The sequence below is a fragment of the Gavia stellata genome, chromosome Z (genome assembly GCF_030936135.1).
Source record: "Gavia stellata isolate bGavSte3 chromosome Z, bGavSte3.hap2, whole genome shotgun sequence".
NCBI classification, from domain to species: Eukaryota; Metazoa; Chordata; class Aves; order Gaviiformes; family Gaviidae; genus Gavia; species Gavia stellata.
The window spans coordinates 69141799-69160830 of record NC_082637.1 but is presented as its reverse complement, the minus strand read 5'-3'; the positions used below and the strand labels follow the sequence as shown (position 1 = coordinate 69160830).

The 19032-nt window shown below is 38.1% G+C and overlaps 1 protein-coding gene across 1 annotated transcript in view; it reads left to right on the top strand.

Moving 5' to 3' along the window:
• The window catches only part of SRFBP1 (serum response factor binding protein 1), a 77804-nt gene that overhangs the window by 40363 nt on the left and 18409 nt on the right, over positions 1-19032 (top strand). Inside the window, exon 4 of the mRNA XM_059833985.1 lies at positions 14032-14103. Coding sequence (XP_059689968.1) covers positions 14032-14103 — 72 coding nt within the window. The remainder of the gene's footprint in view (positions 1-14031; positions 14104-19032) is intronic.

Sequence of the window (19032 nt, the reverse complement as noted above, 5' to 3'; positions counted from 1 at the left end):
GAATTCTTCATAGGTATTTTTATTGTTTATTTTAATAAAGAGGCAACCTTTGCGGTAGTACAAAAAACAAATTAATGCAACCCATATGCCTTAATTTATTTGAAAATTGATCAGTGACAGCAAACCAAAACATTTATTATTATTCAAAATAATGACAGAAGTGTCAGCACGTTTCTGCGCTCATTTTGAAAATATTTATGCATATTCTAAATAGATATGTTCTTTGTTGTTGACTTCTTTCATCATCCCAACATGTATTTCACTTTAGTGCATCAACTTGGGCCTCTTTGTTAACCTTCTCCACAATTCATCTGAACCTGAGATAGAAAAGAATACTTCTGTAAGCACTGCATAACTTTTCTTTACATTTTCGCCATCCTATGGTGAGGTGTACTAATAGTTGCCAAATAAGATGGTACTTGTGAGATCTCTGAGGCAGTTCTAGTTAATTTCTTGCTGTATACTAGCTGGTCTATGTACTTAATTTATTCTAGAGAAGCTGAGAAGAATATCTCCAGTAAATAGTGAATCTACTTAGTATGGTGGATCAATATTAAACTGTCTCAATATCCTTAATCAACTTCTCTTTTTGGGACTCTTTCTTCTGAAGAAATTTCCAGCAGAAATTAGGTCTTTTGTTCTTCACAGCTATAAAATAAATTATTCTTGAATATTGTAGTAAAGGTTTTATTCTTATTTCTTGTAATTGGAGGGGCTGGGGGGAAGAAAAAAAAGAAAGTGGAGACCTACTGTAAATATCTTTATAGTCACTTGGAAACTAATTAATTCAGAATGGTGACTGCAGCTGCTATGACTCCTTACTCCAATTGATCCTTTTGTGTGTGAAAACTTATTTCCCCCATGGTTGCCTCCTGCTTACAAAAAAAATACATCAAGTCTGTTCTGGGAATGTAATACTAATGTAAATATGAGTTCAGTGCTGGACAGACTCATTGGCACTTTTATTAAAGAATGGATTTAGTGAACACGTGGATGAATAGGATGAGACAGAATAATTGTACTGTTAGGAGATGAAAGTAATGCCTTGCAAATCAGTGGGGGTTCTTTGAAGGAATAAATACATACAGTGGATGTTGCTGATTGAGTCTATATATTGTTTTGAATTTCCAAAAAGCCTTTGTCCAGCTTTCACCAAAGCCTCTTGTGGTTTTTTGTGGTTTTGTTTTTGGTTTTGAGTGGTGGTTTGTTGGTTTGTTTTTTTTAAAAAAAAGCTGTTTATGGATATGAGTTTTCATCTTTTAGTCACAGAATAGTGGAAGAGAGGAATACATGGTTAGCTTTCATACTGTTGCGAAGTTAACAGTGGAGATCTGGGGAGATCAGTGCTGGAAAAGATTCAGAAAAAGTGAATGAATGACAGAGCTTGATAATCCAAAATTTTAGGGTAGTGAAGCTGCTAACACTAAGACACTGCAGAATAATATTACAAAACTGACTAACTGGGCAATAAGATGACTAAAGAAACTCAGTAGCAATAAATGCAAAGTAGTGCATGTGGTGGTGGTGAGTATTACATTTCCAGTGGTTCATTTTCACTGGATCGAAATTGGCTGTTACCAGTGAGGAGGTTGATATTGGAGTTATCATAGATACCTGTGTGAAAATGCTATATTGGTATTCGGTGTCTTCAGGCAGAAGATAGTCTGTTCCTCTTTAAATCAATTGTTTTACCATATACTGTGTAAGTCTTCTTAGTGTATTTAAAAAAAAAAAAAAGAAAAAACTAGTAAAAGTATGATGAAAAAAAGTGTCAAGGGTAGCATATACAGAATGTGTAACAAAATTGGAATAGGATTCCCCAGGACACAAGGTGAATTACTGATGTTGGAGGTTTATACCTCTCTAGGAAAGGACAAAAAGTAATTTATTTTCTTCCCCGTGGAGCTTTAAGAAAAGACTGGAGGAGGAGTCCATTTCCTGGAGATAGTGCATACTGGGGAAGGGAATGGAAAAAGGGAATTCTTTCTTTCTGCATTATGTCTAATCTTTGAACTCTTTTATGCCCTCTGGAAGCAGACAAAGGGACTGTGTACATGGCTCTGTGTATTCACGCTCTTGTATCTCCTTCTGCATCTCTCTGGGTTCTTCTGTCTTCATTATTCATTTCTGTTTCCGTATCTATTTCAAACCAGAGTCTAGCGGATGGGGATTATTAGCTGGATTGCACCCATTTGTCAGTCACTGTCTTCATTGGGAACGGTGTGAGAATATAGCATATCCTTTTCCTGGCTGCTTTGGTGGCAGTCTTGCTGGCTCAAGCTGCTGCTGGGAGAAAAGAGGCTGAACTGAGAAGGAGGTGGCTTTCTGCTGGTTGTGCATAGCGTCCCCTGCTGGCAGGTAACGCTGTTTTTCTTTAATTCTTACAAAAACAGTTCATCTGGCAGGCAGCAGTACTGGCAATGGTTTGAATACCAAGGATAGTAATTCAAAACCGAAGGCAGTTCCAGCCAACACAGGACTGCTTGGAAATATGTTAACCCTGAAATTGCATGTGGTTGTTATTTTAATATTAGAAAAGCAGCGTGGAACAAATTGCCAGTACAGAGTGAAATTACAGATTGTACCAGTCCAAGTGAACACTGACATTCAGAACTAAAAGATGTTTGAAGAAAAAAGAATATTCAAATAATGATAATTTTGCATCATCATGCTTGCTGTACTGAATAATCCAGTGAGCTTGTCTTTTCCTTTTTTGTAACTTTTCTTTTGAATGCTTGTAATTGTAGTTTACTTTGATGATACCGTCTGCTTCTGAAATTGTCACAAGATTACAGACTTGCAAACTTTTTTTTGTATCCTATGGTGAAAATAGTGACTGTTGCTCCCTGAATGCGGCTACTGAATCAGATGGGAACCTCCAAAATTAAATAATTCATTTAATCTAATTGACTACATAAAATGCCAAGTTCACAGTGTTCATCTCAGTAGACTGATGTAATTGCTGGCATTTGACTTGCATACCTCTTGAAATATTAAATTAGTTTATAAACGTGGCAGAAAAGAGCAGCCTATACTTGCCAAATAAAGTTTGGGTATTTTACAACAGCTTAAACAAACTAGCCATGTTAACTCTTCTTTTGGGGAGTTGTTTTTTTCATTTTGTTTTGTTATTAAACTGCATGAATAAGTAGTCTTTGCCTCAGCTGCATGCGCTGCTTTTAAGAGAGCTTGTACAGCATAGCAGAATACAGATTTTTAGCTAGAGTAAAGTAACCATTTGGACAGAACTATGTTTATGGGAATACTGTGTAGTTTTGGTTGATGAGTATTTTAATAACTTTAATTTTCCAGAGAATAATAAAAACAGAAAACTGTAGAATTTTGTAGTGTGAAACTTAGTAGATGAAAACTCACAGGTTGACACTGAATTTCACTTGGATCTAAACTGAGACAGCAATACTGTAGACATTTAGTAATGTTTAAAATTGCTGCCAGCAAAAACCTGACACCAGTGTAGTTTACAAAAAGAACAATTGCTAGACAAGTTCCACTTGAAATACATTCTTGCGTTCCCAATGATTAACTGTAATTTTGGAGTGCTCTTTTTTTAACAGGTTAGTAATAGTTAATTCTCATCAAAATCAAATGCCATATATTCATCTAAATCGAGATGGTTGTATACAGCTTTTGATTTTTTTGGAAGTTCTATTCTGATAATTTCCTCTAGTGACTTCTTCGGTTTTGTTATTTTAAAACAATTAAGTTTTACTATTTTTTCTTAATCTGTTCTGTAGTATTCCTGCCCAAGTTGTTATTAATCCAACAAGGCTGAAAATTAATGATTTCAAGGAAGATTACTTTTTATTTTGAGAAGTTACATATTAAAATAAAAGGCAAGTCAAAACAACATTAAATTCTATGAAGCTTTCGAAAATGTAAGGCAATCGATGAAACATGCAAAGTCGTTAAAAAATAGATGAAATTTTCTTTAGTGTATACTTTAGGAAAATTAGCAACTGTAGAACTCTCTTTTTTTGCTTTCCTTCCTCTTGGTGATACAGAATCTAGATATTTGATAAGTGAAAAATACTATAAGTACGGTAGGATATTATAATAGTCTTAAACCCTAATGATACAGGGGAATGTACTTAAATTATAATTCACTTAATTTGTCTGCAATTAGAGAGAAAATGTCTTCATTTCTAATGGATAAAATGTCTGGTTTCGGTACGTGATGATATAGAATCGTCATCCAGTCAGGTTGCCGGGAAAAGCTTTGTTGGCTAGATTGGTGGAACAAAAAAAGATCCGTGGAATCTTTTTTTGTTGTGGTTTTGCTTTCCTGTAGCTGTCTGTTCTTTATGACACACGTATTTACAGTAAAACTTGACTTCTATGGAAAGCTAAATCTGTACATCCATGTACTTTGAACGTTTATCAGACTTACTACATTGGCTGTAAGCTTAGCAAAAGTTTAACTTCTTGAAGTTCTTTGTTAAAAGAAGATGTCACTCCTGAAAATGTGCGAACTTCTGAAGTCGTATTTATTCAAACAATATTTATAAATATTTGTAAGACTGATAGTATGAAAATGTTTTAATAGTAAGGAGTTCCCACAACATGCAGAGTTTTGCTAATTGGAAAGACATTTCTATGCCCATTGTAATGTGACATGTCATTTTCACTTAGGAAAAAAATATGTAATATGCTGATTTATTTGTTTGTTTATATTAATTTTGAGTGCACTTATGCCTCAATACAGAGTCTTTATTTTGTCAGTATATTACATTATACTAGATGAAGAGGGTTGGGAATCCATCTTTCCAAACATATTCACCCTACAGTGGTTAACTATAGCCTTGTATGGTCTCCGTTAGCACCCAGTAGAGTACTGTGTATTTTTATAAGCTTTACATGTTTGTACCACTTAGGTTTTGTGTCCATCTGTAATTTAAAAAGCAAGAGTTTATGCCAGTGAGGTGCCAGTGAGTCACCAAAGAAACCATGACAGTAGCTCCCAAATAGAATTCTTCACTTTCTCTATCTGAAAGGTACAGGCTGTGGCATAAATATGCACAAACATTGAAAATCCTGAGTGTCACCTTACCAGGAAGAATAGCAAGTCAACCTGAGCAAGGCAGAGAGATCTTTAACCTTAGTGTGAGTAGATTAAGCATATCTCGTCCTTCATTTCTTTACCTAAGCATTTTGTAAATGTTCCTATGTCTGTTTCAAGTATTACAAATGAGTGCTTTTAATTACATTTTATTTAAATCTAGCATGAACTGAGTGTGGCTTGGCAGGCATAGCAAGGCCCTTCTCTGTGTAGTATGGGGGGATTCTGTAAATTGGGGGAGCTGAAGTGCTGAAGTTTCCCAGCACATCCTCTCCTCTGAGCCGCAAGTGTGATTCACCCAAGAACCCCAAGATTGAATCCACGTTTCAGCTGCATGGGCCAGCAGGTGAGCTGACACTTCTAGGACTGGTGGGTGCAAGTTTTTTCCAAATGACTGTTTAAAAAAAAAAAGTCAGGAAAGCTTTTAGCACAGAGGATGTCTAGGTTGTTACTTGACTCGTGAAGGTTAATAATATTCTGAACAAGTGACTTGGCGGTCTGTATACCTTCTTAATTTTCTGGCCATCGGTCAAATTCAGACCCATAACAGGGATGGCCCTAGCAGCGCCATCCTAGACTCCCTGTGAATCAATCAGTCTACCTCTAATGAGACTGTTATCAGCCCTCACTGGATTCTCACCTGTGGGTTGAAAACCTCAGTCCTCCTCAGCGGTAATGTGAAACTCTTGGTAACTGTGGCGTAATGCTTTCACATTCACAGAAGTGAAGCATTATGTAAAGTGTCTGTTTGCAGTCTGCTGCAATGGGAGGCAATGACAGGTCTTTTTAGAATTGGAATGCTGAAATGCTCGGTTGACTTCCTGATGAAAAAAATCTGGTTTTTACTTGCCACGCTTTCAGATTGTGCTGTATTTTTACGAGAAATGTCTGGGTGTGAAGACTGGAGACTTCTAGGGGCTGCTAGCAACAGAATTTTTAGTATCAAAGTAGTGCTACTGTATCCATTTAAAATAATTTATCAGGCTATATTTTTGTTAATTAGGAATGAAACATTTTAATGATTATCCAATCTATGTCTTGGCAACGAGTAAAATAAATGGTGTGGTTGCATCATACGGGCGTTCTCATGTTGCCTTTCAGCCAGAGGAGATACGTGGGTTTTGGGGATTACTTGTCACAGTCAACAAAGCAGCAAATCATTGAAACAAAAGTCTGAGTCTTTAGGTGTGAAAAGCTTTACTGCAGAAGGTGCAGTCACAAACAAGAAGCAAATACAGTGTTCTGAGTTTACCTAACACCAAGTTACAATTAGGGAAATTTGAGACAAATCAGTAGACCTCTCTGGAAGGATTTTATGTAATTTAAAGGTGATGGGTAAAGATGAGAGTGACCTGGATTGCCTGGATTCCATTGAGGAAAAAAAGTAAACCCAAATGGAAGATTAAATTTTCAGGAGTAAGGAAGGCTACAGACTCTTTGTCTAGAATGAGAGTTCTCTTCTTCTGTTTGATATTACCAAGACAGATACTGCAAGCCATTTTATTCCTATTGTAAAACTTGTAGTTAAAAAATGAGAGCAAATGAGAGACTTACAGAGGTTGCACATGGACAAATTTTCATTCTGCAGTAGATGAAGTTCAGGACATTTAATTGCTCAAAAGGGAGCTTGAGAAGTGACTTGGTAGTAGTTTGTAAGTACTAGCAGGAAGGCAGCCAGCTACTCTAAAGTGCTTAATTATGTCTGTTGGTAAAATTACATGGTGATTTTATAATAAAGCAGATATCTCAATGTAGTGCTGATCTGTTTAATAAACTTATTAATAAGCTTAAGCCATACTTAAGTAGGCAATATCAGATTTTTACTTCGCAGTTTAAATTTTCTGTGCTACTGTTCTGTTTATTAATTTTATCCAAAGTCCCCTCCTGGCGATACTATTCATCTTGGTTTCACATCTGGTAAAATGGGGGCTTGGGTAGGTGTGGCTTGGGGGTGGATTTATTTTATTTTTTTACATAGGCAGAGTGCTATTTAGTTTGTTATGGTAGCCCACTAATGAGACTTACATCTGTAGAAATTTGGGGGGGGGGGGGTGTATATATATATGTGTGTGTATATATATGTATATATATTTGGGTCACCGTTACTGACAAAGGATTTGAATTTGTAAACTGTCAGGGTAAAAAAGTGTCAACTTTTTCTTCATAATCAGTTTGGTATAGCCAATTAAGAGTACTGCATTTCTTGAAAACAGGCCTTCATAGCTGAAGCAAACTTGTATTCTTATCATGGATTTAGTTTCTTTTTGAAAGGCATATAAACGCTCAGGTGAACCATGGCTGATTTATTCCACTACTTTGAAGATATCATGCTTGGAAGTGCATGATCCCTTTTTTACATACTTTCAAAATGGTAGTATTTACACTAAGAGTCAAAGACTACTTTTGCCCTGAATGACTAAAATACTGAACTTCTACAGACTTAGGGGAACAATTTGGTTATGACAGGAAGCCATGCAGTGATTAAATTATAGAAAAAAGAAGCTGAAGACCTGTTCTGAAATGAGGTTTGGGTTTTTTTCGTATCCCTTTCTCCTCACTGAGGAACCTAGAAAAATGACAGGAAACAGCAAAATGAGACTGAATGCTGTGGAAAAATATAAGAAACTTTGCGAGAAAGTAGTCTCAAACACCTGCTCAGGGGTAAAAAATATGATAATGATTTAATAGTTGTAAGTGCAGTAGTGGGTAACAAAATACAGTTGAGATTTCACCAGAAATATTTGATTTTTGGTATGGGTGTTCTGTTATCTACTGGAATATACCCTGATTCTGTTACTTATTTTTTATAGAAACTCCTCCATTTTAAGACAAAAATCATCTTATAAAGATGGTGTATATGGACTGATTTCATAAGGAAAGGCTTAACACTTGTACAGCTAAGAAAATGTGAAAAAATAATGAGGAAGGTGAATGAATTACATGATAAAAGTAAAAGGAAAATATTAGTCAAAACAAAATTGAAATTGGGTAGTTTTTAATAGTGTGAGGACTCCTAAATTGCTTCCACAGGCCACTACTGGCAAGCTTTTTTTTTTTTCTGAGTCATCTAAAACTGCCTTAGACAGCATAGCTGGGAACACATTTTATGTGAATAATCTTGCATTTCTGAGATGTGTCAAAGCCTCATCCAACAGGGGTTTTTTGTGTCTTTCCTGTCTTCTGAAGGCTATTCGATAAATTACATTTCCATACCCGTTAAGTTAGAAACTGTGTCTTCCTCAGTATCGCTTGTATAAAATGTCGTCTGAGCAACCACAATCAATATCGGCATGAAATCGTATTTTCAGATGCCATTTATGCTTGACATACTTGTGTTCGATATAGTCTTGCCTTTCTGTGTAAGACAGTTATGGTTTATTTAAAGAAGTTCATCATTTAAAATACAAAAAAAACCAAACTTCGCCTTTCTAAGTTTCTGTAAGTAGTGGGGTGAGCTCACTGCCTCTGGTACCAGGACTCGCTTCAGAGCTGCATGGCTGCCCCACAGCTACCCCTGCTGCACGCTGCCATATCCCTTCCTGTGCCCCAGCACTCCCTTTTCCCAGCCCAGGCCAGTCTTTGCCCACCCATAGTTACTTTTTCCCCAGATTTGGTATTTCAGCGTGACTTTGTAGGCGGTTTTGGCTTCATGTGCTATTACCAGTACGGGTACCTCGGTACTGTCAGCCTTGCCAGCTGTAGCCCCCCAAAAGCTGCCCCGTACTCCACCCTTCTGTGGAGCTTGTCTGTTTTTCACGTAACTCTCCCTTAATGATCTGTAAAATCCAGCCGCTTTGTCAGCTTCTCGCATTATCTGTCACATCCAGCAGTTTTCTTATGTCATGTCCAGTAGTTTTTCACATCCTGTTTATTCAGCTTAATCTCAGGCCAAGGCCTCGTCATCTGCCTGCAGCCGTGATGAGGTCCAACTGGCTGGCGGGTCGGTTTGCCTGACGTCCCCCCGCTGCCCGCCGGAGCGCGGAGCAGCTGCTCGAGCAGGGAACGCCTGGAGGAGCCTCTGCTTCCACACTGCAAAAATTGTTGAAAAATGGTGCAAGTCCCAGCTCTGAGAGGCTGCTGCTGCTGCTGCTGCGCTGTCGCCTTCGCCACCTCTTTCCGGTCTCATCTTGGTTGCTCCTCTGGCAGCTGTTGGCTCATCTCAGGCACCGGGACAAAAAGAGCTACCCCATTGTGCTTTGTGTCATGTACATCATCCTGCAGAGGGTATTCCGTTGCTGGTGCCCCTGCCTCTTAAAGGGTTTCATGCAGAAGTTGATATAGGGGTGCAGTCTGTAATTAAGAGAAAACAATCTGTTCCCCTTGTTGCTTACTACCAATTATCCATCAGTGTGCCAGCATTTGCCAGCTGGGCCACGGGTGCCATCACTGCTGGCAGAGTATCTGAAAGTCAGTAGCTCTTGTTGTAATTGTAGTCTCTTTCCCACAAGAGGAAACATGGTCAGCACGCAGGGGAGAAGGGTCTGTTAATCCCAACAGTTGTTTTTCATCATCCCTCAAGAGGCAGTCAGTACTTCAACGCATTAGTTTTAAGGCTTTTTTTTTTAGGTATTTGGGGGTTGTTTAAAATGTTTGTCAGAGATTATTTTCAAGGAGAGAAGGGGAGTGTGTGTCTTGGTTGGTAGGGGGGCTTTGTCTGTATTTACCTAATCTGGGATTATTGTGGACCGGATACTTCATAAAGTAGCATACCTACCTGGTTCCCTCTTAACTTTTCTATTCCCTCTTCACTTGGAACATAAAACCTCATTAATCTTGGAAATTTACTTGCACAGGGTGTTACAATACCAAGTATTAACATGATTTCGGGAAGCAGCTATAATCTGGGGGCATGTGGAAGGTGGTGAGAGCATTCTTCATTAGGAGCCTCTAGCAGTGGACTGTTTCAATGCTTAGTGGGTAATAAGTGAAGAGGGAAGGGGTGAACAAAAGCACAGAGAGGAACAGAGCTGCTGGACAAGGGGTAACAGAGTGACAAAGACAAAAAGTCTCCAGTTTCTAAGTAACAAGCCATTAAAAAACTACTGGCATTGCTTTGGAGAAGGCCAGCCTGGGCTTTCTAACTGATAAGAAGGGGAAACAAGATGAACATGGGGATTTTGGCATATGGGGGTACCTATCGACTATTCGAAACTTACTAAACAATGTTTAGGGGGCATAGGTGGGAGTGGGTACTGGAGGGGCCAGTCCCAACCAGTACACTTACCTGACCGAGCCCTGTGTCTGATTGCCACAGACTGTCATGTTTTTATAAATCTTTTCTTAACTCTCTGTGTAATCTCACTCTTTATCCTGTGTGTGTGAGTGCTGTAAGGACTAGATGCCAGCTGCTGGAGGGACCAGCAAGAGTGCATACGGGGCCAGCAACTGGAGTCAGACCAGGGGTGTAGGTGCACCGAGCCTGTGGTGTCAGCAGCAGGGGTGGGTGAGGGTCTCAGCTCCAGCCACAGGGGCAGGAGCAGCACGTGTCCCAGGTGGGAGGACAGGGACAGTGTGTGTCCTGGGCACAGCTATGGGTGAGACTGGGGCGAGTGAAGCATGTGAGGCTCTCGGTGAAATATCTGGACTGGGACTGCATGTCACAACCCATGTGCCTGGTGCCTACTGCTGACGGGGGCAGGCAGAGTGTCTGTATTTTCACGTGGTTTGACCCCACGTGTGTGTCTTTGGCGTGTGTAATTCACTAGCAAACTTCAAGTTGGACTAGCAATGGAGGTGCTGGGTCTGGGCAGGGTTATCAGGTGGGTAGAGGGCCTGTGCTGGTGTTTGGGAGGGACCTGTGAGCATGGGGTGCCTGTAAGACAAGAGTACCTACTTGTAAGACAAGAGTGTGAGTGCATGCATCTGCCTGCTAGTGTCTTGCTGACAGCCAGCAAGTAGGTGGCCCATGAGATGGATAAAAGGGCTCTGGACCCAGGCAGAGGGGTATTACGTGGACAGAGGGATACGCTGTGGTGATACTTGAAAAATCCATGAATGTGCATATGCTCGTGACTCTAGAGGGGGTGGGAGGAAGCATACTCTCAATAGTGAGCTTTAATCCTGACCAGATGAAGAGGAAAAGGTCTTGGCTGGCTGTACTTTTAAGTTCGTATGAGTCCTGGGAGTGTTAAATGTGGGTGCTGTCAAAGGCAGTGCCTTGTCTGTGGCAGCTAGCTGCATAGCTGAGCTTCACTACCAGTTGAACCTTCCAACAAGAAAGCAACTGCCACATCTATGGACCTGGGATGGAGACCCCCAGGCCTCTGGGTGTCCCGGAGATGCTGGAGGTGGCAGCCACTTACAACATCCCTTAATATAATTGGTGAAAGAAGATTTCAAAATAGATATTCAATACAAAGATACTCTTTGTGAGTCAGGAGTTCTTGAGCTACGTGCATCTCAAAGTTGAGAAAACTGTGCTGGAAAAAATACCACTATATCCTTTTTCTATTTTCTTGTCTGCTGCTGACCATTAACAGACAGAAGAAAGGTGTATTTATTCCAGTAACTTGACTTACATGGCTGCTTTTACAAAACCAGGTTGCTGATGAAGAATATATGAGTCAAAAATGCTTGGTTTGCCTTGAATATAAGAGAAGTGAAGGAGATGCTTTATAAATTTGGGGGTTTAAGCCTTAACAAGAGGTTCTTGGCCTCATTCTGTATACTAAGCATTTCAAGTGAAGCTCCATTCATAACTTCACATTCCAAACTGTAGTTCTTTCTCCATTATTATGTATGATTCTGCAATGTTAAGGGAATTCTGCAATATTGTCATATAAAAATTAAATCTTTGACATTCTGGTGTAGAGATTGCTGAAGTTTACCTGCCTCCCCTCTGAACCAGGTTGCTGCATTTAAATCCTAAAGAGACAGGAAATAGGCAGTTTTATTTGGGATTAAGATCAAATAAATTACCTTTTTTTTAACAAAGCAACAGCTTGACTTAATGAACAGTATTGGGCTTCATTCATAGCCCCCAACCAACTATGTGACAGTCAGCATGTCACTTAACCACTAATGTCCTACTTTCACCATCTGTGAAATGCTTTGGAAAGTCATGGAAAACTGAATCATAGGTCTTTTCCATCTCTAGATTCTATTAGGTCATCCAACTGTCCATCTGCCAGTAGAAGATTGTTTCCTACATCCACCAGTGTTTTTCCAGTCTGGATTCTGTCCTCCAAGTGATTGGGCTTCCACCAGTACCTTTGAGAGATGATTTTGCAGACTTACAGGCCTCGTTGTCAGGAAACTCTTCTGACATTCACAAAAAGAGATTTTTTTGTTGTTTTTAATGTAATTTCGTTCTCTTACTTTATTTCCATTATTATATGCTTGCTTATAGTTTTAAGACATACACAATTTACGCAACACCTTAAAGACCTAGGTAAGGTGCACACTCTCTGTAAGGTATCTAGTATATAGAAGGAAGGACAACGTAAGGATTTGAAACACAAGGTATGACCCTCTATAAGAATGTAAGCTGCTTGGTTCTTCTGAATTTACAACTAAGGAAGTGCACAGACTGCTCCGGATTTAGGACAGAAACAGGACGGAATAAGGAAATGTAACAATGGAGCAAAATGTTAAATGAAAGTGTTGGAATACTTATCAAGGATGATTAAGTAGGGAAAAAGAGAGAAAGGAACAAGTGTAATTTAGTTCTTGACGTGAAAGTCTTTCCCTATTATATAGTACATTTTTTCTAGACATTTGTAAATTATCATGTCTCCCATAATTTGATTTGCATTTGAATCTTTGCTAATACATTAATTATTCGGAGCCAATAGTTACAGCAGTTGCTTTTAAGGGTTTTCAGTTGGCATCTTTCTTGTTAACATTACGTTCAGATCTGCACTACAGCTGCAGCCCAAGCACCTGGACACATCTCATTTTCTCAAACTATAGTGCTTTGCATGGACACTTCCAATTTAGGTTTTCTTCCTCTTCATTGACCACAAGAGTTGCAAAATTACTGTATTTTATATTTAAGTCATCTACTTTCCTGGAGTTTTAGAAATTCAGATAATTTCTAACAGATAATTCTCTTCAGGTGTTGAAGCCACCAGCATTGTGATATAGGCTAGATCTAGCTGCAAGCTATCAGAATAACTAGGTTTCTTTGTACAAAGTTTTTCATTTTTCAGAACTATGAATGTGTGGAAGTTATTTGGGCTCTGCATAACAGTAGTTCAACTGCTTTTAAAATGGACATCTGGCAAAAAAATGGTATATAACATGATTTATTAGATGCAGTGCCCTAGGAGGAAAAAGCCAATATTTGGTGCATTCAATTGATAAGGTTAATAGGGCATTTTGTAATATAACATATATAAAGTATGTATTTTAAAATAACAAGAAATGCGTCATGGGGGCACGTTACATAAAATATTTAACTTTTAACAAAATACACTTGTCCAGGATTTTCATTCCTCATTTCAGCTGCCAATGGAAATGCTTAAGTCCAGGAATGAAAACTGCATATGTAGTCAGTCTCTTCAGAAAAGAGAATTTATTTTTTTTCTTCTCAACTTCATTTTCATTGTCTTAAACTTCTATATTCATATATGTTGATGAGTTCTGGTGTAACTTCAGGGTCTAAGGTAAGTGGGGCATTTCAGACTTTCCAAAGTCTGTTTGTAGCACAACAATACAGGCAGTTTAAACATTTCTGTAAATAAAATCACCCTTCGGCATACTTTGCTGTTGAAAATCTCTATTGCCCTCAGCAGTAGTAGATACAGTCAGATTAGGTGTAAATAATGTTTTGGAAGTCAGTAAATGTAGTATTTACATACGCAAAAAAAGTCTCTGTATAACACATTGACTTTCTTCCTTTGAGAGATCAGTGGGAGATACCATGAAGTTAGAAAGTTTATGAGGAAGGTGAACCTTAGAAAGATTCTGTAAAATCTAATCATAAGAAGAATAAATGTGTCTTTCATCCACAGGAAATAAAGCCAGATGAAGTTACCAGACTTGCTCTTAGGACAGAAGTTAATTTTGAAAGTGTCTGCAGAAAGGTATGGTTTTTTGTTTTCTGTTTTCTTTCCCCTGATTCTGTGAGTGTGCAAGCACTCCTTAAGAAAAGGTGCATATGTGGGTAGGAGTGTGTGCGTTTGCACAGTGTGTTCTGTATGTTATATAGCATCTTCATTGTAGACCTCACTTGCTTTTCTAAGGAAATTTATCCACTAGGACTTATCTACAAAAAATTATATAGCTGTTTAGTACAAGTGGCTTGTCATCTAGGCTGGTGGGCTAATCCCTAGTAACTGGAATAGAATACCAGGAAGCATAGTGGTGGGTTTTGAGTCTTTATAAATAGATTTTTTTGTTGTTTATATAGCACATATACATGGTTCAGTTAGTGTAAATAATCTAAGCTTTCAACAATAGTTGAAAAAAGGCTCCAAGTACTTTTCGATGCAGAGAAAAGTTGCCACATGTGAACAAAACATGACAAACATTAGCCTGAAACAAAGGTGGAATTTTAACACCCCTCTGGCTCATTAATTTCAGTGCGATGTTTCTCCTGAAGCCCACTGATGGTACATTATTAACTGTCTAACTAGTGATGTCTGTAAGAGATGAAATGAAGACATACAAGTGGGAAGATGCTTGTTGAAATAAGCAGTTGAGGTTGAAAGCAGACAGGACACTGCAAAAGAAGAGTGAAGAAGAGCAGAAATAAGTACCATTTTAAGGGATGTGCCGCAGAAGTGATGCCAGAAAGCAATTCTGAATCAAAAAATACCCATACATGAAATTGTATGTTTTCCTCCACATTATCCTAAATTCCTGTGGGTGGTCCACTGAGGGAGTCTGTAATCTGAAATGTTTATTGTCCACAGGCTAAGTTTTAATGTAGGATTGGGTCATTTCCTCCTCTAATGGCATCATTATTTTGTAATACAACTGTGGTGTTGCAAAGCACAGTCATGTGTGATGTAGTTCAGCTGTTAGTATAGTGTGCAGCATGATTTCCATGCTTCATGTGAGCAAAATCAAGCTAATAGGAAAATAACATAGGTATTTCTGGTGCAGTGTTTGGATGGAAGCTTCTTACTGCTTTTTCTTCTCTTAATGATAGAGGAGAGTAAGGAAAAGATCACAGATACACTGACATGGAGCTAAAAAAGCAGCATTCTACTTTTAAATTTAATTTGGCTAAGATTTTCCAGTCTGAAGGTGAGCTAGTCAGAAACTGGTTACTGTAATGTTACAAATGGTGCAGAAGTGAAGATTCTGGATGTGTGAGGACATATGGAGAGGGATTTCATGCTTGAAGAGGGATGCTAAATTCAAACAGTAAGACATTTTGTCACTTCCTGTAGGAGATTCTTCTGCCAAGAATTCAAACGCATCAGGCTTATGCTGGTTGCATGAAGTATAGGAGCACCAAAATGAAATAATTGATGCTGTTGTTTTAAAGGTGTTTACAGTTCGAATTTTATTTTCTAAGAGGACAATTTTATTGCCAAGAATATAAAAGGAATATTATTAATCCTACTAGTTTATTTTTTCCCATTATTTTTAATGTATTCATAGTCATGGCTGACTGTATGCTTTCCATATTTACTTAAAATAGGCTTTCATTTAGCTGTAATCCTTGAAAACAGATAATACAGGTATCGTCATAGAATTGTTTTGGGTTTTAGAACTGTTGTTATAATTATTACAGTACTGTTGACAAGTGGTGGCTAAGCCATCACAATTTTATTGGTTGCTATTGGTTAGCATAGCATATCCCCAAATAAAGAAGGCATCCCTTCTGTACTTTAACAAAAGTTAATTTTCCAATGTATTATTTCCTCTTTTCCCACAGTTAGTTATTAAACACACAATAAAAAAAAAAATCATTTATTTTCTATCCCTAGCAATATTCTGTAGGTCACATGAAATGCAGACCACACTGTTTACCTTTTCATTAACTAGAGTTTCGAAATATTTGAAGGAAAACATCCTGTGGCTGTTTTCGTTTTCAGAATAGGTTTGTTTTCATTGATAAAAGCCAATCTGCTTTTAATTCACTGTGGAATGCTGAATATTAGTTTTGCATAGTGGTCATGTAGTCAAGATATTTGTTTAATTTCTTCTGCCCACTGAGATTTTATGTTCTGTTACTATGTTTCCCCATATATTTTTCAGAATAAGATAAGCATACTTTTCTGTTTAAAAAGAGTTTGCATAGATTTCAGTCAAGTACGGAACAATTGTGCTAAGTGTTTAAAGTGGCACTCTACCTTGAGTGCTTATGATTTAGCTGTCAATATTGCTATATTGATGGTTACTAATCAGCAAATCAGATTTATGATAGTTGCAGAGTGAGTTGGTAAGAGTCACCAGCCACATGCCACAAGATTTCTTCCTTTCCTAATTGACGAAAATGTTGTAGGTCTTACCACGTTACTATAAGACAAGAAGCACTTAGTGAACAGTTCTTCGTGCACCTCTGCTGAAATATTTTTAATCCATTTTAATATTGCTGCAGCTGGCACCATTGCTATCAACAGGTGATAAATTCTATTGTAAAAATTGTAATGAATGTTGCTCTGCAACTTTAACTAGACTTTATATTGTTGGTGCTTAGTTGCAGCTGTTGAAAAATGGAACCTGTATTTTCTAGGTTTTGACTGAGTTTTTGTGCACTTTCTGTACACAGTTGTGTCCTGTCTGCCACAAATATATTTGCCAGCCATTAGTAAAATTAAAAAACATGTGGCAGACCTGTTGACTAATGTTTTTTTAAACTGGTATTTCCAGCTGTGATTGCATTTTGAAGTGTTCCTTACAGCATATGTACCTAAACTGATAAGAGAGCGAGGCTTGGTTCATTAGTGTTGTGCTCCAGCACACCGAATATAAATCGGAAGCTGATCCTAAAAATGCTATTCATTACAAGCAGGAAACTGACTTGGGAACTGACAAAGGTCTTAACTGTTATCTTCAACTTACTGCTAACATAGGTTAAGACAGGCAGGATAGATAGGTTATTATGTATTAATATTTTTCTGGTATTAGAGAAATTATATGTGTCATCTGTGCTGTTTCTCAGAAAAGGGGACATTGGTCCACCTGTGAACACCGTCATCGTAACTGCAGTTGGATTTGTTGCCTTTGCACTAGTGCTAACAGATACTGACGAACTTACTGTAGCATCTCATTTAGTTTTTAGATTTTTGGAGGGGAGGGGGAAAATTGAAACTGAAACTGCAAAGAACTGTTGTATTTTTCTTTGAATGAAGACTAGAGTACCAGTATACATTATTGTCAGAGCTTGAATTGAGCACATGCTTTTCTGACTTGCAGAAATACCAACAAATATTCGCAGATGATAAATACATCCTCTATTTTTTGCTTCCAGATACAATCTTCGCATAACCTTAGTAGTATAGTTTTCCTTTTTTTTTGCTTTGAGCTCTAATCTGTGGTCCTTGAGAAGAGCACCACCTTTTCTTACTAAGTCCTGTATTTCTACCTGTTACTCCAATCCTGTCATGTTTGAATAATGCAGATGCTTGTCCGGAAACAGGATTCTGCACAGCAAATTTTGATTATATTGTGATCTTCACAATTTGTTGGGGCCATGCCACATCCCTTTGAGTCTCAAGATTACTGAAAAGCTTGCCACAATTTCTAAATCTGTTGAGAAATTTCTTCTAGACCAGAAATGTAAGCCATTACTAGCTCTCAGAACCTCTTTTTTTTGCTAATGTAAGGCCTGGTGAGCTTATTTTGGATTGCTTCATGATCAGGAACCAACTTTGTCTTGTTTGGAATTTAAAAGGAATTTGAAGGCTTTAGAAACAGGATTTCAGGCAGCTTATACACGGCCATAGAGAAACGTGCCAGGATTTGACTGAACAGCCTGGTGCACGGTATGATTTTGATCGTTAAAAGTCTAAGCTGCCTGATGAAGACAGCTGTACTTAACATGATTTTGGAGGGGTGACAGTGCTGCCTAGCTTCAGGTGCAGATTTTTTTAATGGATGCCCAAAGGCTGTTATGCTACAGTTAAAGTTTTGGGGATTATTTCAGGGATGCATGAATTTAATATCTATGGCTCTTTACCTATATGGCTCAAATGAATTTGGGATTGGGGAACCAGTTTAGATACTAACAGTAGTAAGAAAAGGTTTTCTATGATTTATCAAATGAGAGTTCTACTGCTTCATATGTGCGAAGACCCTGTTTCACCTCCCAAACTCCTCCATGAATTCACTGGATCTCTGGCGTAGGACTACGGAAGTCCTTGGGCAAGGACATGAGAAAGAAGTAGAAAGGTATTTCTGCCCAGGGCAGACAGGAACAAAAAGGATGAAGTTACAGGACTGACTATGTATTACCTTTATTTCTTTCAAAAGAGTGTTTAAATCACATTATTAAAATAGCATTTCTCGGATTCATATCACCTCCTTTTTAAACTATGCAGGTGATGGCCTGAGATTAGTCTATCAGTCCACAACCTCTCTCTCATCAGTAACCAAAAAAAGAGCAAGGATAGAGTAGTCACAGTGCTTGTGTTGTTTCATGTTCTTCTTTGTAGATGTACACTGAAAACATGTTTCACACCAACAATCTGCAAAAGGCAGTTTATGAAACGCTGCTAACTTTAAGGCATTAATTAACAGTCAGTAAGTAATTATTTGGAGCATCAGGTTCCCCAGATTCTATTACTAGATGGTAATCTTTGGTTACAAGACACTAACACATAAAAGACATGGTTACACAACCAATAAAAGCATAACATTTATTCTAATGAATACACTTATTTATTAAGGAAGTTTTAAACTTGATACTGCTAGTACTTTTTACCTGTGTGACAGCGAAAGAAAGAAAGATGTTATTTCTGAATCAAGTAGAACTTTTGATTAAACACATGTGCATCCAAGAAGGAACAGTCATATCTGTATTTTCTAACTTTAAAAAATACAAAGTTTTCTATTTT